This window comes from Diabrotica virgifera, chromosome 4 (assembly GCF_917563875.1).
Source record: "Diabrotica virgifera virgifera chromosome 4, PGI_DIABVI_V3a".
In the NCBI taxonomy this organism is placed as follows: Eukaryota; Metazoa; Arthropoda; class Insecta; order Coleoptera; family Chrysomelidae; genus Diabrotica; species Diabrotica virgifera.
In genome coordinates, this window is record NC_065446.1 from 227,147,283 (window position 1) to 227,171,729 (window position 24,447).

The 24,447-nt window shown below is 34.0% G+C and overlaps 2 protein-coding genes across 6 annotated transcripts in view; both read left to right on the forward strand.

Moving 5' to 3' along the window:
• The window catches only part of LOC114333678 (G-protein coupled receptor dmsr-1), a 1,080,003-nt gene that overhangs the window by 361,289 nt on the left and 694,267 nt on the right, over positions 1-24,447 (forward strand). The window lies entirely within an intron of this gene.
• LOC126884099 (uncharacterized) lies at positions 21,728-22,357 on the forward strand. The gene is made up of 2 exons (XM_050649889.1): positions 21,728-22,024; positions 22,124-22,357. The coding sequence occupies exons 1-2, from the start codon at positions 21,756-21,758 to the stop codon at positions 22,299-22,301; spliced, it is 447 nt and encodes a 148-aa protein (XP_050505846.1). The 5' UTR covers positions 21,728-21,755; the 3' UTR covers positions 22,302-22,357.

Consider the following 24,447-nt stretch of genomic DNA (forward strand, 5'->3'; position numbering starts at 1 on the left):
CTTAAAAATATATAAGTGAAGCAAGAGACCCTAGTTGTCAGGTACAGTGTGTGGATTTTCCGTGTTTTCCTGTCATACACAGGCAGTGAAAAGAGCCATAAAGCTCGTGACTGTGTCATCTCTTAGTGTCTGTGGTCTTGAAGCAAAAATGGCTTTGTTGGAACAAAGAATTCTTCCCAAAAGATCATGCCCAAGTTTGAGACAAAAAACCATTTTATTTAAGTATCAAGATGAATATTGTAACTAAAGAAATCTTATAGCAATAGAGAGACTTTGCACCTCTTAAAATAACCGCCGATTTTGGCTCCGCTATGGTTAACTTTATTAAGCATAACGATTACGGTAACGCTAAAAAGCAGAGTTTTTGCAGCCTGTCAAGTAGGTTTTTCGTGTCATCGTTATCGTTATTTAAACATAACCTCACTTCACAATGTTATGGTAATTTTAAGCATATACTTGAACAGTTTTTGATATTTTAATTTATAGGCAATCAAAATTAGAATCTATGTAAATGTAATTTTACTGATTTTTTTTACATTCTGGCAACAAAGCAATTTAACACCATTACTATAACGATAACGATAAGCACTACTTTAAACCTCCGTAAATTACGGAATCCCTTATGTTTAATAACGATAACGGATCATATATTCGCTACTGCGCAGACGTAGTATAACGATAACCATAACGGAATTGCAAAATAAGAGGTGCAAAATCTCTCTAATGTATACATATAGCAATGATAACAATGTTAACTGTTATTAGAAACAATATTTGACTAAGAAATGTTAGTTACGTCACCAGGTTATATATAAAAAATATTTGAAATGTTCTGTATTTTTTGGTAAAAACCTATCTTTTCAAAGCTCTTGCGGCACCTCAAGATGTAAACCTAGAACAAAAATATTTTGTAGTTTTATTGTAGACATGACAAGGCAACTTTCGAGTGCTATTAGAAAGTTCCATGAAGGAAAAAATTGTTTTTCCTATCCTTTCGTTCCACCCTACTGTATAGTACCGATACTTTCTGCCAAGTATGACAAGGATATATCAAATAGTTTTAAAGTAAGGTAAAAATTGCTATTAAATTTTTAAATAAACACCTTGTAACTCAGTAAGTAGCCACATTTTATTTAAGAGTAAACAGTATTAACCAGCAACCAATATTTTTGATTTTCGAAAGTTCTGCAAACTTTCAACAGTGAGGCAACAGTGCGTCGGTAATTCGACACTGACAATGACATTTACTATCAAAAACAATAATTTTTATACTCATAGGCGCGCTAAATGTTGCCAAGTCAGTCACGTTCTATTTCTTGTTATAGAAAATCGATTTTTAGTAGATCCAATGTGACAAAATCTAGGAATGGGATGAAAAAGTTTATTTGAAGAAAGTATATTTTTTGATTTTCTTAATGGAGGTATAAGCTCCTTTTTGCAATATTTTATTTAGTTATAGAGTAATTTCCACATAATAACATATTTCTCAAATTGGGCTCTGTACCGCCATTCTTTATTATACAGGGTGTAACAAAAATACAGGTCATAAATTAAATCACATATTCTGGGACCAAAAATAGTTCGATTGAACCTAACTTACCTTAGTCCAAATCAGCATACAAAATAAGTTACAGCCCTTTGAAATTACAAAATAAAAATCGATATTTTCCAATATATCAAAAACTATTAGAGATTTTTTAATGAAAATGGAGACGTGGCATTTCTATGGCAGGAACATTTTAGGAATAAATTATAATTAAATTTGTGCACCCCATAAAAATTTTATGGAGTTTTGTTCCCTTAAACTCCCCAAAACTTTTTTGTACGTTCCAATTAAATTATTATTGTGGTACCATTAATTAAACACAATGTTTTTAAAACTTTTTTGCCTCCTAGTACTTTTTCGAAAAGCTAGTTTTTATCGAGATATTTTGAATATTTGTCAAATCCACCACATATTTGTATTTGGTAAAGTACGAGTGTAGAGACCTGGTAATAATATAAAAAATTTTTTATAAACTACAATTTGAGGTATATTTTGAACCATATTAGAAAAGAAGCCACATCGCGATAAAAGGTGCCTCATCGGAAAAATACTAAGAGGCAAAAAAGTTTTAGAAACATCCAGTTTAGCTAAAGGTACCGCAATAATAATTTAATTGGAACGTACACAAACATTTGGGGGGTTTAAAGGCACAGAACCCCCATAAAATTTTTATGTAAACATATTAAAAAAGAAGCCGCATCTCGATTAAAACTGGTTTACCAAAAAAATATTAAGAGGCAAAAAAGTTTTAAAAACATTTTGTGTAACTAAGGGTACCACAATAATAATTTAATTGGAACGTACAAAAAAGTTTGGAGGGGTTTAAGGGAACAAAACCCCCATAAAATTTTTATAGGGTGCACAAATTTAACTACAATTTATTTTTAAAATGTTCTTGTCATAAGAATGCCACGTGTCCATTTTCATTAAAAAATCTCTAATAGTTTTCGATATATCGGAAAAAATCGATTTTTATCGTGTAATTTCAAATGGCTATAACTTTTTTTGTGTGCATATTTGTACTAAGGTAAGTTAGGTTCAATCGAACTATTTTTGGTCCCAGAATATGTGATTTAATTTATGACCTGTATTTTTGTTACACACTGTATAACGAATATGTGTGCCAAATATCTCGACAAAATATTCAAAATTACAGCCGCAATCTTAGACCGCATTTGTTGCTACCTGTTGATCGCTACTGTTGCCTCTTAAGTGATTTGGGTTAAATCTTAATAATTTGAGTTCTAGCTAGAATCTACAACTCAGAGATTGGACGTTCTTAATGAATCACCCTGTATCTAACTCATGTGTGTAATGGTTTGCCAATCTTTATATCAGTATTTATAAACAGTACTGTATCGTGATTTCAAGATTACTTTTAAGTTTGCGGTTAATGAAGTGAAAGACAATAATTTATGTTTCATTTCGATTCAGTGGCGATTCGCAATCTGCCTGTTTACAACATCTTCAGTGTAGCTGCGTGCCCACCTCTGAATCAAAACGAAACGAAATAGTCTTTTAAGGGGAATTTTAAAAATAGATTAAAATTCATCATTTGGACGCTATCGCGACATCTCTTAAAGAAAATAGAAAAGTCCCAGATATACAATGCATTATTAAAATAATAATAGACACTTATCTAAATCTGAAACTTTCCTTATTAGAACCCGTTTGTGCTAACATCCTAAATTTCTGCCGTTTACAATTTATAATAAAGGAAGCGAAAAGGATTCTACAATAAGCAATCTCATTTTGCTCTCATTCGCCTAGGAAAAGGTACAAAAAAGGTTTCTAGTACTCACAATCTGAGTAAAGATAGAAGTGAAGTGAAAGACAATTTATGTTTCATTTCAATTCAGAGGCGTTGGCACATCTTTACTCAGATTGTGGCCCGGGAGGTAGTGTCAAATTTGACCGGATCATTTTAGCATGGCTGATTTCTTTTTATTTAGTTAGGCGTTCCAAAGCTTATTAACAAATGATGTGTCAGTGTCAGCTGGCCCAAAACCGGGGATTTTAGACAAGAAAAGGTAAAATATGAAACTTGATGGAAAAACGCTACAGCTTATGTCAAATATTTATCTACGTGACTTACAAGTTTTAATAGCCTTGATTACTTGGCTCCTAGCCACAAGGGTGGCGACCGCAAAAACTTGAACTTAAGCTTCTACTGATCCCCCCTACACATTAAAGAAATAAAATTGACTCCTCTAACAAATGCAAGGTATGGCTTAAAAAATGTAACATTTTTATGGACTATTAATGCTTATGTTACTAATTTTTAAAATAATTCTGAACCACACAAGAGTATTCACTTTAGGTACAGTCGGAAAAATAAAAGAATACCCATGAACGAACATATAAAACACGCTGTATTTTTCTGTCACCGTGTCACACAAAAAATTGGCCAGCGAAAGTACATGTAATAATTATTGTTACATGTACTTGCACTGGACAATTTCCTTTGTGATACGGTGACAGGAAAATACAGCGTGTTTTATATGTTCGTTCATGGGTATTCTTTCATTTTTCCGACTGTATATTGTGATTATTCGGCAAACAATTATTTTCAATAAAGAGTAAAATTTAATATAACTTTCTGGATTATCTAATATTTACGGCACCTATTCAATTTTCCAAAAGTTCATCTATAGGGAAAAAGGAAGAATAAATAATGACATAACAAGATAAATGAACTGGCAACTTTAAATTTATTTAACAAAGAAACACTGAATATGATTTCCATTCGAACACGAAAAGAAAATTTACTGTGAACTGTTAGTACAATAAATCGATAAATAAATGATTTCAACACGTCTTCAAGTTGTACAGGGTCGCCGGACGACAACAAAAGATGTATTAAAAAAATCCACGAGGAAAACAAAATTCCTTTAGCTGGCTTTATGTATACCATCAATCACAAAAATACTTGATCCTTTTTAACGGGTATATTTAAAAGTCCCTAAATATGAGTTACTTTACATCACAGAAAGTTTTAGGATTAAAACTCCATCATCAGTGTTAAAAAGCCCTAAAATAAGTACAACTTAATTAATTACAAAAATCGTGATTTAAAATGTAAAGGTTAAAAAATAAAAAAGGTCATACTTACAATAGTGTGCATGCCTGAGCCACCAAAATGTCTTGGGTAAAAACCATTTAAATGTTGAAAAGTATTATTATATACTACAGAGTCTTAATAATATTTTGTGATATTGCAAATATTCTTGGATATTACCCAGGGCAACACAGAACTCTTCCCACGTGGTTGGAATGTAAGGAGGATTGAAACCTTAATACAAGGCAACTTAATACAAAAGGACCTTAGAATAATGTCAAAGACAAACTGTCAATGCACCGTTCGAAAATGTTGTATTGTTACTTCAGCTAAAGAATTTAAAGTTTTTGTTGATATTTAAAATAAAATCAATATCAAATATGTATAAAAGGAGTACAAAACCAAATAGACCACATTACAATAAATAGACGATGGAGGAAATCACTACTGGATGTAAGATCTATGAGAGGGGCAGATGTAGGGTCCGATCATGTATTAGTGAGAGCGAAATTTACAGTTAAGCTGCGAGCAGCAGCAAAAAGAACGCCGAATAGAGAAAAATACAATGTTCACTGGATCAGATATGGAAATGACGTACAGAATGAATTCAGATAGCGAATGCAGAATAATTGGAGAACGGCCGGCAACATAGAGGAAGCCACTGTTGAGGAACTCTGGAACAAGTATAAAGAGATGATAAAGAAAACGGCAGTGGCAACAGTTGGCTACAAGAAAAACAGTAACAAACTCTGGATGACAAAAACAACATGGGACAAGATACAAGAACGTAGACAAATTAAAGTCAAGTTACTAGGAATGAAAGACGACGATGAGAAGCAACGATTAGAACAGAAATACTGGAAAAACAAAAATGACAAAAATGACAAAAGATCATACCACAACGGACTCATTAATGAAGCTGGAAATGCGGCAAAAGAAAACGACCTAAAAAAATTGTATGACATCACAAGAACCTTGACAAGAACAAGCCGAAATGGTACCACTAAAATAAAAGATAAAGATGGTGTCGTACTGAAAACAGAACAACAAATTTTTACTAGATGGACGGAATATTTCAAAGAAATGTATGAAGAACAGAATATAATAAACGAAATAGAAGAGGAACCTAACAGACAACCAATGAACATGAACACCGAAGAATTCACCCATGAAGAGATAAAAGATGCAATTAAACAATTAAAAAGAGGAAAAGCCGCCGGAATAGGCAATTTCCCTGCTGAGTTAATCAAAGCAGACATCGAAACGTCCACCTCTATACTGTACACACTTTTAAATAAAATTTGGACAACCGAAGAGCTACCCAGAGAATGGACGCAAGGCTTAATTGTAAAAATTCCTAAGAAGGGCGACACATCCAAATGTGAAAATTGGAGGCCGATCACCCTGCTATGCACAGCAAGCAAAATAATGTAATAATATAATCAAAAATGAATAACCATTTTCAATTTCGTTGCAAAACGAAAATACAGCCGAACCATATTCTAGTCCAATCAAAGAGTGCTGCAAGCACCTCTACCGGTCTCGAAACTTATTAGTCTCTCATCAGGAGGCACATATGCTGCTCTCCCTGATCCAGTCAAAACAAACCCCAGCGTGCAGTCCCGGATTGCAACGAACGAAATGGCATATATGCCCTAGCGGCAACTGCTAGCAAAAAGATTGTTTTCACCCTAATGGCATATAAAACAACATAATGCTATTCTACATCCCACCAGAATGAAAACAATGGGAACCTTCTCTGGTTACACCTCCGAGGCTTCTACAATTTGCAAGCCATACGGATGCTGAGACTAAGGAAGATGAGGAAATTCTACAATTTACAATTCACGTCCCATCTGCTCAGCGCGGTAAAGTTCCAAAGAGAATGGTTCCCTTCATACTCCACACAGAGTAAATGTAAATCAAAAATGAATAACCATTTTCAATTTCGTTGCAAAACGAAAATACAGCCGAACCATATTCTAGTCCAATCAGAGAGTGCTGCAAGCACCTCTACCGGTTTCGAAACTTATTAGTCTCTCATCAGGAGGCACATATGCTGCTCTCCCTGATCCAGCCAAAACAAACCCCAGCGTGCAGTCCCGGATTGCAATGAACGAAATGGCATAGATGCCCTAGCGGCAACTGCTAGCAAAAAGACCAAGTTTTCTCTCTAATGGCATATAAAACAACATAATGCTATTCTACATCCCACCAGAATGAAAACAATGGGAACCTTCTCTGGTTACACCTCCGAGGCTTCTACAATTTGCAAGCCATACGGATGCTGAGACTAAGAAAGATGAGGGAATTCTACAATTTACAATTCACGTCCCATCTGCTCAGCGCGGTAAAGTTCACATTTACTCTGTGTGGACTATGAAGGGAACCATTCTCGTTGGAACTTTACCGCGCTGAGCAGATGGGACGTGAATTGTAAATTGTAGAATTCCCTCATCTTGCTTAGTCTCAGCATCCGTATGGCTTGCAAATTGTAGAAGCCTCGGAGGTGTAACCAGAGAAGGTTCCCATTGTTTTCATTCTGGTGGGATGTAGAATAGCATTATGTTGTTTTATATGCCATTAGAGTGAAAACTTAGTCTTTTTGCTAGCGGTTGTCGCTAGGGCATCTATGTCATTTCGTTCGTTGCAATCCGGGACTGCATGCTGGGATTTGTTTTGGCTGGATCAGGGAGAGCAGCATATGTGCCTCCTGATGAGAGACTAATAAGTTTCGAAACCGGTAGAGGTGCTTGCAGCACTCTCTGATTGGACTAGAATATGGTTCGGCTGTATTTTCGTTTTGCAACGAAATTGAAAATGGTTATTCATTTTTGATTTATATGTACTCCTGTGTGGAGTATGAAGGGAACCATTCTCGTTGGAACTTTACCGCGCTGATCAGATGGGACGTGAATTGTAAATTGTAGAATTCCCTCATCTTCCTTAGTCTCAGCATCCGTATGGCTTGCAAATTGTAGAAGCCTCGGAGGTGTAACCAGAGAAGGTTCCCATTGTTTTCATTCTGGTGGGATGTAGAATAGCATTATGTTGTTTTATATGCCATTAGAGTGAAAACTTAGTCTTTTTAATAATATAACCTTTTTAGTGTGTGCCCCATCAAACTCCATTTCCTTTTGCACATTGTCTTAGATATAGGTACCTGGTTAGTTCTTGTCCATAATTCTTGGTTTGATATGCGGTTTGGCCAGTAAATGTTAAGAATCTTCTTTAGGCATTTATTTATAAACACTTGCATCTGTCCGATACATTTTCTTGACACTTTTCAAGTTTCTGTTCCGTATAATAACACAGTCTTCACGTTGCTGTTGAATAATCTTATCTTGGTTTTACTTGTCATCTGACGTAAAGACCACATTTTCCTTAGCATATTAAATGCGTTTTGAGCTATTCCTATTCTCCGTTTTACGTCCTCCTCCGTCCCTCCTTTGTTGTTCAAAATACTGCCCAAGTAGTTAAATTTCTCTACCGTTTCTAATTCCGTGCCTCCCAGTGATATTCCCATTTCTCTTGGTGTATTTATTTTCATTATCTTAGTTTTTCTGACGTTTATGTTAAGTCCGACCTTCTTTCCTGCCTCTGCTACTTTTTCAGTTTTGCGTTGCATGTGTTGTCTTTTTCTGTTAAAAGGCATATGTCATCTGCAAATTCCAAGTCTTCAAGTTGGTTAAAAACATTCCATCTTATTCCAGTCTTATTACTAGTAGCCTTAGACATGATCCAGTCGATTACTATCAGGAATAAGGTTGGAGAGAGCACACAGCCTTGCCTTACTCCTGTACCAATATCTATTTGTTCTGTTAACTTGCCTTCGTGGAATATGCGTGCTGTGGACCCTTCGTAGAACAGCTTTATAATTCTGATATACTTGGGAGGCATTCCGTATTTCTCTAGCAATTTCCATAAGGCTTTGCGATCTACACGATCAAACGCTTTCTCGAAGTCTATAAAGTTCACATATAGCTTATTCTGCCACTCTAATGATTGCTCTATAATCGGTCTCATCCTACACATGTGGTCAATGCAGGATCTTCGTGCCCGGATTCCAGCTTGGTTTTCTCTTATAACTTTATCAAATTCCTTCTTCATTCTTTCAAGCATGATTCGGGTCATAGCATACAGACATAGCGAGGCAAGCCCTAGAATACACACCACATGTCAAGAGAAGACCAGGTAGGCCCGTAGAAACGTGGAAAAGAAGTGTGGACAAAGAAATTAATGCTATTGGGAAAACCTGGGCAAAAATAAAGATTAGTGCAAAGGATAAGACAGAATGGAGGCAGACAGTTGACGCCCTATGCTCCGCATGGAGTGAAGAGGAATAAGTAGGTAAGCAATATCAAATATGATTATCTATATTTTTGGGTTAAAATTATTCGACCCTAACTGTTAAAAATGAGAAATTTAGGGTCGGATAATTTTTACCCCAACATATGGATATTTGATACTGTTTTTTATTTTATATATTAACAAAAACTTTAAATTCTTTCGCTTAAGTAACAATATAACAGTTTCTAACGTTGCATTGACAGTTTGTCTTTGACATCCTTCTAAGTTCCTTTTTTATTCAGTTGCCTTTCAACTCTAATATGTGAGGTTTCAATCCTCCTTACATTCCAAACATGTTGAAAGAGTCCTGTGTTGCCCTGGGTAATATCCATAATATTTGCAACAACACATAATATTATTAAAAATATGTAGTAGGGGAGTGCAATTAGAACGAAAACATGCATTGTTTCGGAAAAAATCAAACAAGCTTATATTTTTCTAAATTTTTTTTTGTTAGTTTATATACAAGTATATAAACCAACCATATTGTTACATATAACCAAATGGTGAAACTCATTACCTTGAGCGTGCGTACAATGATAAAGGTTTGTTCGAAACGATATAATATCTAAGCATTTTTAGAGTGATTCGTAGCCATTCGTTGACAATTCGTTGACGTAAATATTCTAAAGATACGGATGGTGTTCTATTGATTCTACTTTTTAGGTGTCCTCGCAAAATTTCAGGATAGATAAATCTGGTAACAGAGATTTTTCAGGTAACCCCTTTTAATCAAAAATTGACCGGTCACTGGGTTTTTCAAAAATGTCGCACTTCCTGATAACACCGGCCACTCTGTAGTTTTTTAGGCAGTTTTTATTCTTATGCAATACAATCATCAAATAAATGGTTTTGACGTTTTCTACAGAAATGACCGCTTTTACGCATAGTAAATATATAATTAAAAATGGATTGAATCTAAACAGAAATAAGTGTTAAATATTTTATTTGCCGAGTGGTGTCAAAATGGAATTTGTTTACCTTGAAGTATGTGGGAGGTTTATGTTTAAGAATACATGAAATACATAATATTAGAAATGAAAGATATAGAAAGTATAGACACTTTTAGTTAAATATTACCAAACATTTATTTGGCTTGCTACATTTATATTTTAGGCGAAATAGATATTTTTATGAATTTTATATTGCAATATGTATATAGTCCAGAAAGCCACTGCGTATCCGCTAACGAGATAACCATTCATTGTCACCACAAATGAGACTGGTAACAGAATATAATAAAGTGCAACTGAGTCACATAAACTCGCCAATATTTTCGTGTGTCTGGCTATTTACTGAATTAGGTACTATTAACACATAATATAATAATATATTTCTATTGGTAAAAATAAAATAAAATAATAAATGGAATTACTCATCGTCATAAAATACATATTTATTTGCAAGATTTTTAACTGTTACCAATGGTAACAGTGATTACATGGACGCTTCGCCAGTGGCCAAGCCCCATCTTAAAGTTTAAGAAAAGACCCGTCAATCTATATACCAACCATCCATTTTGGTCCAAGTGTGTGGGTTTTACGGTTCTCCCCATTTTTGATTAGTTTTTGGTTCTCGTCCCCAAAACTCCAAAATATTTCGAAAATCTTAGTTCGATCTCTGCGGCTTCTGATAGTAGATATTGATCATAACCTTTCCAACGAATATCTAATTTTAAAAATCGGTTATACCATTCAAAAGTAACCGAGCTCAGCAATTTGACTCAATTTCTATTTAAAAAGAGGAAATGTTTGTATGTATGTTTCTTGCTGTCAAATTGTGCCTAAGTGGTCAGAATCAGATATACACACGGCTCACTATAGTCGAAAAACTAAAAATTTTTTATTATTTTTGGTTTTTCGACAATTACTCAAAATTTTCACCTGAATTACGCCATAGACCAGTGCAAATAGCAAAAAAACAATAAAAAATTAATAGCAGGATGAGACCAATTCGAAATGAAGGTACACAAGTATGTGGAACATTTTTCACCAAATCTGGATGAGGGGAACATGGGTTGGGGGAGCGCTTTTAGGGGTGAAACCGGTTAATTACAATTTGCGGCAAAACGGCGAATCCTATCGAAAAAAGTTAAATGGCAAAGTTGTAGGCTATAAGAAGATCTACAACTTTTGTAAATAAGCATTTTTCACATAACCTCAAAATATCCGAGAAAATTGGACAATTCGATGTTTTTGATTTTATTTTTTTCTCACTGAAAAAAAATTTTTTTTTTACCAAATATGGTGGAAACTTACCTCTTTATGTCCCAAACAGGCTGTAATTTTTTTGTATAAAAATATTTTTTAAAACTCTTGTTTTTTATGTTTAAGGGAAAATGTAAGCATTTTTTCAATTGAAAAATCTCCCAAAATTTTTTTAGTTTTTTTAAAGAAGTTGGCATTTTTTTTGTTTACTGAAACCTCTATTTTCTGATGGTGTAAAAAAATATATACGTTACTGTGGAAAATTTTGTCACAAAAGGCAAAAATCGGAAATTTATTTTCAACCTCTCACCATTTTCAGATTCTCAGATGTAATATAAGTTGCATAGCGAGTAGGTGCAGCCCAGCCAGACGCTGCGCCGCGCCGCGGCCATTATGTGTACCATGATGACAATACAGTGAATCAAACGTACGTGTTAAACATAATATGATGACATTGTGGATGAGAAACCAACGACAAATGAAGAAAATGTAGACGAAGACCATGATGGTCTAGAAGATTTAGAGGAAACTGCAGAATCTGTAAGCATTACCGAATGTGATGAGGAAATGCCATCAAAAAAGCAAAAACTTAATTAATTGATGAAAAATTGGCCATTAAAATTATAATAATTGCTTTCTTTTGTATTAAATAAACTTGTTCGTTAAAAAAGTTGTTGCGACTTTTAATTTGGTTCATGAGAAAAAAGTTAAAAAAAAATGTAGTTTATAGGTAAGTAGGCCGAGTGTAAAAAAATATATGGTTTAAAAAAAATAAAAACACGCTTTTAAAGCACTAAAAATTTAAAAATAACTTTTAAAATTAAAGCTAGTAATATTTTATTTTTAAATTTTTAGTGCTTGAAAAGCGTGTTTTTTATTTTTTTAACTATAATTTATTCACAAAATTAAAAATCACAGACAAAGGCATTAGTGTAGTAAATTTTTAACAGAGGTTCGTTGGTTCCTGCTTGCTATGCAACTTATATTACGTCTGAGAATCTGAAAATGGTGAGAGGTTGAAAATAAATTTCCGATTTTTGCCTTTTGTGACAAAATTTTCCAAAGTAATGTATATATTTTTTTACACCATCAGAAAATAGAGGTTTCAATAAACAAAAAAAATGCCAACTTCTTTAAAAAAGCTAAAAAAATTTCGGGAGATTTTTCAATTGAAAAAATGCTTACATTTTCTCTTAAACATAAAAAACAAGAGTTTTAAAAAATATTTTTATACAGAAAAATTACAGCGTGTTTGGGACAGAAAAAGGTAAGTTTTCACCATATTTGGTAAAAAAACAATTTTTTTCAGTGAGAAAAAAAAATAAAATCAAAAATATCTAATTTTCCGATTTTCACGGATATTTTGAGGTTATGTGAAAATGTTTATTCACAAAAGTTGTAGATCTTTTTATTGCCTACAACTTTGCAATTTAACTTTTTTCGATAGGATGTGTCGTTTTGCCGAAAATCGTAATTAACCGTTTTCACCCCTAAAAACGCTCCCCCAACCCATGTTCCCCTCATCCAGATTTGGTGAAAAATGTTCCACATGTTATCTATCTAATATGTGTACTTTCATTTGGAATTGCTCTCATCCTGTTATTAATTTTTTATTTTTTTGGTCCATTTTAGAGCTATCTGCACTGGTCTACCAGTAACTGAGCGTTTATAGGAGAACTCCAGACGCGTCTAACGATGTAAACCTGATATCTGGGAGAATTCGAATTTTTAAGTTATACTTGGGGTGCAACGCTAGTTCGCCTCAACGTGGTGCACCCTGGGTAACGCTAAATGAACTAGCAAAATTTGGCGGCAGACGAACGAAAAAAAAATCCTGCCAACATCACAGATCACAAACAGAAATCTTATCTATACGTAAACATACGATGGTAACATAAAGGTTCTTCTCAGAACCAACTGAATAGAGATCTCGGACCGTGTATCCGAGTCTGTCACTTTAACATCAAGGACATAAGCAAGGCAAAATATCAAGTGTTGCAAAAAATCCTACACGATAACGACATTGACCTGGTTGCCATACAAGAGACCCATACTGAAGACAAAGTCCAGCTTGATTTAAGGGGAAAGATACCTGGTTACGATTTACTGGGAGCCACTTATGATAAACATTACGGCGTCGCAACCTATATTCGCTGCAATATAGAAAATGGTTTCCTGCTTTCTGATGCCAATGAAAATAATATACATGAAGTGGTAACCAAAATTGGAGAGATTACCGTAGTTAACATAAACAAACCTCCAGCCACTACATGGAACCCAGAAGTGCTAAAGACTCATCCACATCCTACTATATACATCGGCGACTTCAACAGCCACCACGAAATGTGGAAGTACACCACGAATGATGAAAATGGGGAGGCACTAGTAGAATGGTCCGAAGAGCAAAACACATATCTACTTTTTGATGCCAAACACAAAAGAACATTTAAATCAGCTGCATGGAGAAAAGAATATAACCCAGACCTATGTTTTACCTCAAAATATACCAATGACAGACCACTAACAACTGCGAGAAGTGTCCTTGCAGACTTCCCACATACTTAACATCGTCCTATGCTTATCACCATCGGAATATAAATTCCAATAATTAGATCATATCCTCCACCCAGGTGGAATCTTAGAAAAGCAAACTAGAAGAAGTTCTCTGAACAACTAGACCGGACCTTGAGCTGAGTCCCTCCAACCAGCAAACAGTAGGAGAGGTTTGTGGGTGCAGTAATAAGCGCTGCCAAGGAAACCATCCCTAGGGGGTATCGCACAGAATATGTGCCCAGATGAACTAAAACATGTGAAGACTTATACGTGAAGTTTCTCGAAAGTGGTGACCGAGAAATAGCCGACTAGCGTTTACACAACATCGATACAGCTAGACGCCAAAAATGGATAAAAACTGTCGAAAACCTTGACTTCAAAAAATCAAGCCGGCAGGCATGGTCCCTGTTGCGGAAAATTGGAGGAGCTTACCGGCTGGAATCCAGAGAGTCTAAAAGTCTCCTAACAAGGTTGTCTCCCATATAGTATCTCTATTCAGAGCTCCACGAGATCGAACACATACTACCAACGTGAAAAGAGACTTAAGGGCATTAAAACTAATGAACAGAACGAACTCCGAATATTCAGCAAGAATACTTATTTCTGAAATCACACATGCGCTGAAAGAAATGAAATCAGGTAAAACACCTGGGTTTGGTGGTATCCATCCTGAGTTCTTGATACACAGTGGTGCATACACGAAACAGTGGCTTGCAATGTTCTTTAATGGTATACTTCAGTCAGGTAACATTCCTTTGTCACTTAAGCGAACAAAGATACTTGCAATTCCGAAACCGGGTAAATCAAACGATAAGCCAGAAAACTACCGCCCCATAGCTCTACTCAGCATGGTATATAAACTATTAGAAAAGCTTCTCCTCAACAGAATTAGTCACAGGATACTAGAAAACGTTCCCATTGAACAAGCTGGCTTCCGCCCTCATCGAAGCTGTACGGACCAAGTGCTGTCATTAACCACTTTTATAGAAGCTAGTTTTCAAAAATAAAAACAAAAGACAGAAACAGTATTCAAAGATCTAACAGCAGCATATGATACTGTTTCGAGACAGGGATTAATATATAAACTGGCCCGTATTATCCCCTGCAGAAAGATAATTTACCTCATTGATAACATGCTGACAAACAGAGCCTTCCAGGTTATAATGGGAAAGGAGATGAGTAGACAGATGAAACTTAACAGTGGCCTTCCACAGGGTTCTGTCCTTGTCCCTTTACTTTTCAGCCTCTCTATTGCTGACTTGCCTGAAACCGAATCTAGGAAGTTTGGATATGCTGACAACTGGACCCTTGCAACAAGCCACCAATCTTGAGAAACTACAGAAATCACTCTCACGAATGTCTTATCCATCTTCAGCGAATACCATAAGAAATTGAGACTACAACCAAGTACTACAAAAACTGAAGTATCAGCTTTTCATCTCAACAACAAGCTGGAAAACAGAGAATTGCGAGTGTATTTTAATAACAAGCTGTTGAAACACAATAAATACCCGAAATACCTTGGGGTTACTCTAGACTAGACAGAACGCTCACATTCAGAGAACACCTGACGGAAACAGCAGCAAAATTGAAAACACGCAACAATATAATACAGAAAATCTGTGGCACTACATGGGGGTCCACAGCATCAACTTTAAGATCCTCTGCTCTTGGCCTGATATATCCAATGACAGAATACTGTGCACCAGAAAATTATTCTATGTTTGTTATAGGATATTGGAATTTCATCATTTAAAATTTGATTGTTTTTTAAGTTGTTTATTAATAAAGCAAAACAAACAAATCTTGTATTTAAGAAATACAGTGATCACCACAATAACTAGATAAACAAATGCCCTAATTTCAGTAAAAATTTCAAATAAATATGAACAAACTATTTACATTATACTGGAATTCTGATGTAGGTACAATAACTTACAACTAAAAAGTAGGTATAGACAAAAATAAAAAATTTAAAACTAAGGAAAAATAATATTTTTATATTTAAATAGAAGCAATTAAAACCATTAATTGTATCTATATTGTGTACTACCTATTAACGTTCATCATTCTTATTTTATTTAGTTCAATAGATTGCGTCAAATTTTTGGATGTTAATTTGACTACCTTTTCTTCCATGTAAATGAACGAAAATTTGCAGACATGCGCATTCGCGGGAACAATACACTAATAGACAACAAAAAAATTTTTGTTTATGTTTATTAATTGTTTAAATAAAAAAAAACGATTTTAATGGAAAAAGGCCTAAATTCTCTTGTTTTTTACAATGTAGAAAATTGAAACCTTTACGGATTGTAGCTAATGATATAACCTATACATATTTTCACTTTTTACGTTAATTGTTTACGTTATGCGTCATAAAGAAACAATAAAGTTTTAAATTTTGAACACTCATAATATATTTGTATATACAGTACGATGCAAATGAAAGGAATAAATTCGTTATTTCGTAAAAAGGCGACTCTAAGGAAAAATCCCGAAAGAGGTCGATTTTTATTTTTAAATTACGATATTTTGGCATATATGTCATACTAGTGACGTCATCCATCTAGGCGCGATGACGTAATCGATGATTTTTTTAAATGAGAATAGGGGACATGCGATAGCTCATTTGAAAGACATTTCAATTCTTTATTGAGTAATATAAAAATTTGTATAATTATTTGTACAGGGTGTCCAAAAATAATTTTTTAATCAAATTATTTGACAAAAAAATGTGAGACTAAAAAGTAAAAAATAAAAAATATGAAAAAAAAAATTTTAGGAAACGCTTTTCTTTAGTTATTAGTGACTAAAATTGAAAATATAAAAAAATCAACTAAAAAGCAAAAAAATAAAAAAAATCAAACTCGAAGGGTTATTCGAAACAAACTGTTAGACAGATTAAATATACAAAAATCTCACACATTCGTTAAAAAATTGAAAAACTCTAACACATTCGTTAAAGAAAAGCGTGGGGCGCGAAAAGTAAAAAAGTATCTATCCTCAAACCGTTTATTTGATGAAGACGCACCCCACGCTTTTCTTTAACGAATGTATTTTTTCAATTTTTTTAACGAATGTGTGAGATTTTTGTATATTTAATCTGTCTAACAGTTTGTTTCGAATAACCCTTCGAGTTTGAATTTTTTTATTTTTTTGCTTTTTAGTTGATTTTTTTATATGTTTAATTTTAGTCACTAGTAACTAAAGAAAAGCGTTTCCTAAAAATGTTTTTTCATATTTTTTATTCACACTGTTTTTGACCCACTGTCATATAATCAAATATCCTTAACTTTCGCGTTGTCATGGTGATGACATGTGAGCAATAAATTAAAACAAAAGTTTTGACAGTTTTGTGGTTTGAAGAAAGCTAAAATTTTTAAATGTCAAAGTTCTAAAAATTGTAGAATAGAAATGAATTCCAGTTTACAGTTTTTTATTTGTTTATATTAGATAATATATTGTATCAAACTCTGCGTGAAGTCCTTTTTGCGAACTTACGCGATGTATAGCACTCGCTCCGTTGTCGCTCGTGCTCTAAACATCGCGTGTGTTCGCAAAAAACATCTAAAAACATTTTTTTTGAAAAATGAACATTTTCACACGCATATAACTCGAAAAGTATTAACTTACGGAAAAACGCTACAGAACAAAAGTTGCTTAGAATTAGTCGTTTTATCCATTTCCGGACTTATTTTGAACGTATATTTTTTTACCCCAAAAGAGGTGAAACACCTCCATCTCAAAAGCACACATCGACACAATATCACTTTTTTTCTTTGACATGTTAGCTATGTGTATGCCAAATTTCATATCAATCCAAGCGGTTCTTTATGGTAGGGAGTCCAAGCGGGGATTTTTGCAATTTCTCGAGCGCGTCAGATTATCACATGGGGAGAAACCTTGTACGCTGTAAATGTACCAGTACCATGTATTGGATCTTAATACAGGAGAGTTCGTTAAGGGGGGTCCGAAAAAAAAATTATCCCTAGAAAAACTCGAAATCGTCAGATTAAGATAAGGTAAGTTCAGTACATGCAGAACAGTGTGTATTTCAAAAATCTGACGGTTTGAGTGGGGCGTAAGAAAATGGGTGATTCACAAAGTTTCACAAGAAAAAAGCAAATATTTCGAGAAATAAAGGTCAGATCGAAAAACTAAAAAATACATGTCCAATATTTTTCAAAAATCTATTGAATGATACCCAACACGATCTCCCACGAAGAGGGGGGGGGTAAATTTAAAATTTTAAATAGGAACCCCGAGATATTTCGCGAAATGAACATAAGATCGAAAAACTGAAAATTAACGTATTTAATATTTTTGAAAAATCTATAGAATCACATCAAACACGAACCACTACGGAGGTGGGGGCGGTTACTTTAAAAATTTAAATAAGAGCCCCCTTTTTATTTCAGATTTGGATTCCTTGCGTAAAAATGAGAAAGTTTTATTTAAGATATTTTTTCGAATTATGGATAGATGGCGCTATAATAGGAAAAAACGATTGTTGGAAATGGAAAATTAAATTAAAAAATGGAAAGTCCCCACTTAAATGGAAAACTTTACTTACCGTTTTTTGTTTGCAGGACCTAATCTTCACAACCTAATAGGTCCCCACAATGCTCGAGTGACTGCAAATTTAGCATACTTTCCTCCCCTACTATTAAAATTTTGAGGTTTTGCAATATTTTACCGTGTGTGAATGGACTATATGTGTTTCATGTTGGCTATGCATCTACAAATAAATAATATATTGTCGTAAATAAATAAAGGCAGCGAGGAAGAAGAAGAAAATCTAATTGTCTAATTGTATCTATAATAATTTGTATGCATAAATTTTTTGTCAATTTGAATTATGTTAAAATAGTTCATTTTTAAATTATTTATTTTTCATTCAACATGTAAAATAGGTACCGAATGGAATTACCCAGTATTTTATTAAGTTTCTCTTTTAACAATGGTAAAATAATTCTATGAATTTTGGACAAATTTATAATCGTATCAGTGAGGCTAAATTTGATAGAAAGTGCTTCTATTTAAGAAGAATTCGCGGGTGAATGCGAGTATACGAAAGATGTTTTTGTTATCTGAGTTTCCTGAAATATTTGGAAAAAGTCGGGATTTTCGATTTCCTAGAAAATATTAAAAGTATTGACGACTGGAAATTTGGAGACGAAGTAGGGATATTTGTTATGACCAATAGAACTGAAGGTATGCAAGGGCGCCCCCAGGGAGGGGCCAGGTGGGGCCATCGCCCCCCCTGAGAATTTGGCGAAAGCGTGTAAAAAATATTTAGCTCTCTCTTACTTTATATTATAAAATAAAATCCATATTAATCATAATCGCTCACGAGATATGCCAGTTTAAATATATTTTTTCTCAATCCCTTATCCCTTCTGAGTGAGACGCATATGTTTGGATGGAACCGCATCGTTTTCGGTGCGCATGCCGCATGCACTGATGATGTCCGGTCTAGGCTTATCCAGTTGAGAAATGAAATAGGTGGGCTGAACAGCCGATCTGATACGTCTAGTAGTACGGTAGTGCTCACAATTTATATACTGTTATTCATAGAACTTATATTAACGTGTTAAAATTGTTTTTTGTGCAACGTGTAAGTATTATATAATATACTTTATTTCTCACTTGACCTTAAATAAAATAGGCTTATTTTTACGAGGTAGTTATCTATTGTGTGTAAAGGTAAAAAATACTTTTTTATGAATTAAAATAACATCATTTGCGTCTATGAAGTACAATTACAATATTTATTTCAAAAATTGTGCTTGAAGTAATAACATTTTTTATAAGTACCCTTCCTACTTTAAGAAAATAAGTTATTCCTGTATCGCAGATGAGATATTCAACTGTGCAAGGTAGGTATTTTAATCTACAAATTTTAATTAACTTAGATGAATTTTTTACTTCTCTAAAAGGTTTTAAAAATATTTTTCAATGCAACTAAATTATCCATTTGGTCTTATTCTGTCCATTTATCGGCCTACTCCACGGTTAAATGCGTTAATTTATTTGACACCTAACACTTAGCTGATTGAATGCATCAATTTAATTAGCCTACTGTATTTGTAGAAAAATGGACATAAGGAAGTTCTTTAACAAGCCAAACAAGCGGCTGAAAATTGATGATGGATCTGACATACCGAACAGTACCGAAAACAGTAGTATAGTATGCAGTCAAAATGATTTAGCTGTAGCAGGGCCATCTAGCTTGGAGTCAGCTGTATCCGCCTCTCAAAGAGAAACTAACGTTGTAACGGCCACCGCATCGGATAATTTTGCGATTGTTGAAGACAGTTTAAATTTGGATGTTGGGAACTACCTTGATACTAATAAAATTTGTAGCTTGAACGATCGCTTGAAATTTACTTTGTTAACAAACCCATGGAAGCCAGATAAATGTTACAATTTCAAGTATGATATTGACGATGGCAAACGACCATTTATCCATGAATGGTTAAATACGTACCCCTGGTTAGCTTATTCAAAAGAAGTTAAAGGTGGGCTATGCAAGTTGTGTGTACTGTTTAGGCCCCGCGTAACCCATGGTAGTTATCAAAGCGGCTTTATAAATCGCCCATTCACCAATTTCAGAAAGTTTCATGAAAATGCGAAATCGCATATGAACTCTGAATGGCACAGACAAGCATCTGAAAACTCAAGTAACTTTATATCTGTCATGAAAAATGAAAAGAAAAATGTTGAATGTCTTGCAAATTATGGTTTGGCCAAGCAAATTGAATAGAACAGAGCGAAACTAAAATCCATTGTTTCTTCAATTTTGTTTAGTGCACTACATGACTTACCATTAAGAGGTCATACCAATGAGGATGCTGTGTTCAATAACCTTTTACATTTTAGGAAAGAAGCTGGTGATTCTGTTTTAGAAGACCATCTGAAAAATGCGCCGAAAAATGCAATGTACATTTCCCATAGGACACAAAATGAGATCATTGATTTATGTGCAACGGTTTTAAGAGACGAGTTAGTTACAAAAATCAATGATAATGAAATATTTTCCATTTTAGCAGACGAAACAATGGACACTACTGGTACAGAGCAACTCTCTCTGGGCGTGAGATATTTTGATAAAAGTGAAAATTGCATCAGAGAAGACTTCCTTGGTTTCACCCCATTAAAAAGTTTAGATGCTGAACATATAGCAAATGCTATTACTTTAACATTAACAAATTGGGGCTTGAACTTGGAAAATGCAGTTGGCCAAGGATATGATGGTTGTAGTAAAATGGCTGGGGAAATAACTGGAGTACATAAAAGAATAACTGAGAAATACCCAAAAGCTCTATATTTTCATTGCGCCAGTCATCGGCTAAATTTAGTAGTCAATGATTTAAATGACATACCACAAATCAGGAATACAACTGGCACAGTTAAAGAAGTTATAACATTTTTTCGGCAGAATGGCCAAAGAAGGGCAATAGTGGGAACTCTTCAAAAACTATGTGAAACCAGATGCACCGAAAAATATAAAGCAATTCGAAAGTTTAGTGAGCAGTTTGTTAGCATCGCTGAAGCACTTCAGACTCTATCGACTGAAGGTAACCGTGACACAAGGCAGAAAGCTTTCCAGCTTCATTGCGCAGTTACAAATACAGCATTTGTGATATGTCTACATGTGATTGCCAAATACTCTGCCAAGTTAGAAATCGTTACGCAAATGTTACAAGGTGTCAGTGTAGATATTTTGAAGATATCAAAACACATTCAGAAGGTTACTGAGCTATTCAGTTCAGACCAACAAAATGGAGAAAAAGAGTTTGATAACATTATGGCAAATGTTGAAACAACAGCAAACAAGCTTGGAATCGAGCTCAAATGTCCTCGTGTTGCTGCGAGACAGGTTCACAGACCAAATCACTCTACCCAGACTATCAACGAATACTATAGAAAGTCCATTTTCTTGCCTTATTTGGATTCTTTGGTTCAATCGTTGAAAGATAGGTTTTCAGATAGAAACAAACTATCATTTGAAATTTTCAATCTGCACCCTAAAATCATGAAAGATCTTTCTAAGGAAGATTTTGAAAAGTCTATTAACAATATAAACAGCACGTATTGTGAATTGTTAGACAACTTTAAGGAGCAATCAATTCTGTGGTTCGACCTTTGGAAAAACACGGAGATAGATGCCAAAGCCTTGGAAAAACTGAACTTAATAGAGGTTCTTGAGCATGAGCATGCCTGCTTTTTGCCATCAGTAGCAAAAGCCATCCAAATAGCTCTTTGTCTGCCACCAACAACTTGCACCATCGAGCGATCATTCAGGTAACTAACTATAATTTTATTACGTTATATTCTTATCCATGTGTTTCAGTTCTTCTAAAACTTACATTACAATATAACAACCTCGATACTTTTTTACAGCACTCTCAAACGTGTGAAGACCTGGATAAGGAATACGATGTCGAACAATCGTCTAAGTGGGCTATGCCTGTTATCTGTACACAGAAGAAAAATAAAAGAAAATAAAGAAAACTTCATGCAGAAAGTAATTGATTTATTTGCGATGGACACCAGAAGAATTCAATTATTATTTAAGTAACATTTTACTGACACTAACCGTGTTGCGTTTTAAACAGCAAAACAATTTTTCTTGTATTTTTTGTTTCAATACCCTTTGCCCCCCCTGAGGAAATATCCTGTGGGCGCCCTTGAAGGTATGGATTGATGGAAGGGGATGTTGAGCCATGCAGTTTTTGGCAAAGAGAAAAAAGGAGGTAGGATTACCGATAGTTGAAAGGAGCAGTTTGTGTTGTTAAAAAAAAAGTGTCCGTCTTCGTTAATCAATGCCTTTTAGGCCCCGTAAACAAAAAGTGCTAAGTAAATGTTTTTAAAGCTAAAATTAAATTCAGTGATAAATGGTGGCAGTTGTACCCAGGTATTAAGATCTATATTTTTCTCTATCAAGATTCTCCCTTGCGAAGATTTCGGTTTTCTTTGGTTCATCGACGTCTACATAAAGACTCCAGTATAATTTGACATAAACTTTTACATAAACGATTTCGTAATTTTTTTAATTAATTTTTGTTTACCAGCTATACTCCATTATTGTACCTATACTGGGTAACTTTATATTTAAAATAATTTGCGGTATTTTTCATGTTCTTTGACATTTATTTACATAATCGTTTCAGATGGTTGGTTTTACAATTTATTCTATTATTAAAATTTGTGTTTAATTTTTTGGTATAAACAATTTTTTTTAATTTACGGTTATGTTTTACTTTTGACTTTTATTTTTTCATGAGCTTCCTCTCAGTATTGGTTTTGCATTTCTGTGATTGGATCAGGTAAATCCCTAAGATAATTTATTAACTTGAGCTAGCCCAATAAAAGTTTTGTTACATTAATAATTAAAAATAAATGTAACTATAATTTTACATAACTACATACAGAAAAAAGAAGGATCAAAAAGATATATAAATTGACTTTATTAAGAAATTTCCAGACAAACAAGGAGAACTCGAATATATTATGTAGTTTGCGTCGAATATATCCTCCTCGGACTTCAATAACCGCCGACATTATTTTGTGCATTTGACAAAAATCATCTTGAGTGAAATGAGAAACGTACTTTATTTTCTTGTAGCAGCAACTCTCAATTTATCTCTTATAAAGAAATGCAATTTTGCCACGTGTGGGATATTGTATATTATCTCAAAAGCTGAATCGGGCTGTATAGTCGCCTCCGCTAGCGAAATTATTCCGATTTGATTTTTTTGCACAAACTTACTTAAGAAAAGGTCCTTATAACAAATCCACATGGTGGCAGGTGGTGCCGTGGTCAAAAAATTGTTTAAATAATTTTTTTTAAACAAATTCACAAAAATAATTTTTTCGATCCTAACAATTTTTTTTAGATTATATGAATCGTTATCAGCAAAAAATGTCTTTCATAAACTTTCTCTAAAATTGATTGTTGTCGAGTTATACGCGATTTAAAATTTGAAAAATGTTGAAATGGCCTTTTTATGGCTTAAGAACTCGATTAAAAATTATATTATGGAAGTCAGAAAGTGATCAAAGCAAAGTTTAAAACCCCTCCTTCAAGATACTGAAGAAATGTTTGTCATTATTTTATTACAAGCTGCTATTTTTAATTATTAACAATTAGCGCTATAGTCCAGGCTGTATCGTCGCCCCCTTAGCGAAATTATTTCGATTAGATACAAAGTTACTCAAAAAGAGGTCCTTTTCAGATCCTAAAAAATCCACTTGGAACTCAAAAAAAGGTCCTAACAAATCCACAGGGTGCCAGACGGTGCCGTGGTCGAAAAATTGTTTAAATAATTTTTTTAAACAAATTCACAAAAATAATTTTTTCACTTCGAACAACTTTTTTTTAGATAATTTGGGTCATTCTGAGCAAAAAAGGTCTCTAGTGATTTTTCTCTAAAATTGATTGTTGTCGAGTTATAAGCGATACGCTTAGTTATAAAGCCTAGAAAATGACTATTTTCGCATTTTTCAAATTTTAAATCGCTTATAACTCGACAACAATCAATTTTAGAGAAAAATCACAAAGGACCTTTTTTGCTTAGAATGATCCAAGTTATCTAAAAAAATTTGTTCGAAGTGAACAAATTATTTTTGTGAATTTGTTTAAAAAAATTGGTTAAACAATTTTTCGACCACGGCAGCGCCTGGCACCCTATGAATTTGTTATAAGGACCTCTTTTTGAGTAAGT

What these genes read in the sequence shown, in the direction of transcription:
- LOC126884099 (XM_050649889.1), top strand. Translation starts at nt 21,756, where the DNA reads ATGAAAGATCTTTCTAAGGAAGATTTTGAAAAGTCTATTAACAATATA. An exon ending in ACCATCGAGCGATCATTCAG is followed by an intron (nt 22,025 to 22,123) that starts GTAACTAACTAT and finishes ACTTTTTTACAG; the next exon opens with CACTCTCAAACGTGTGAAGA.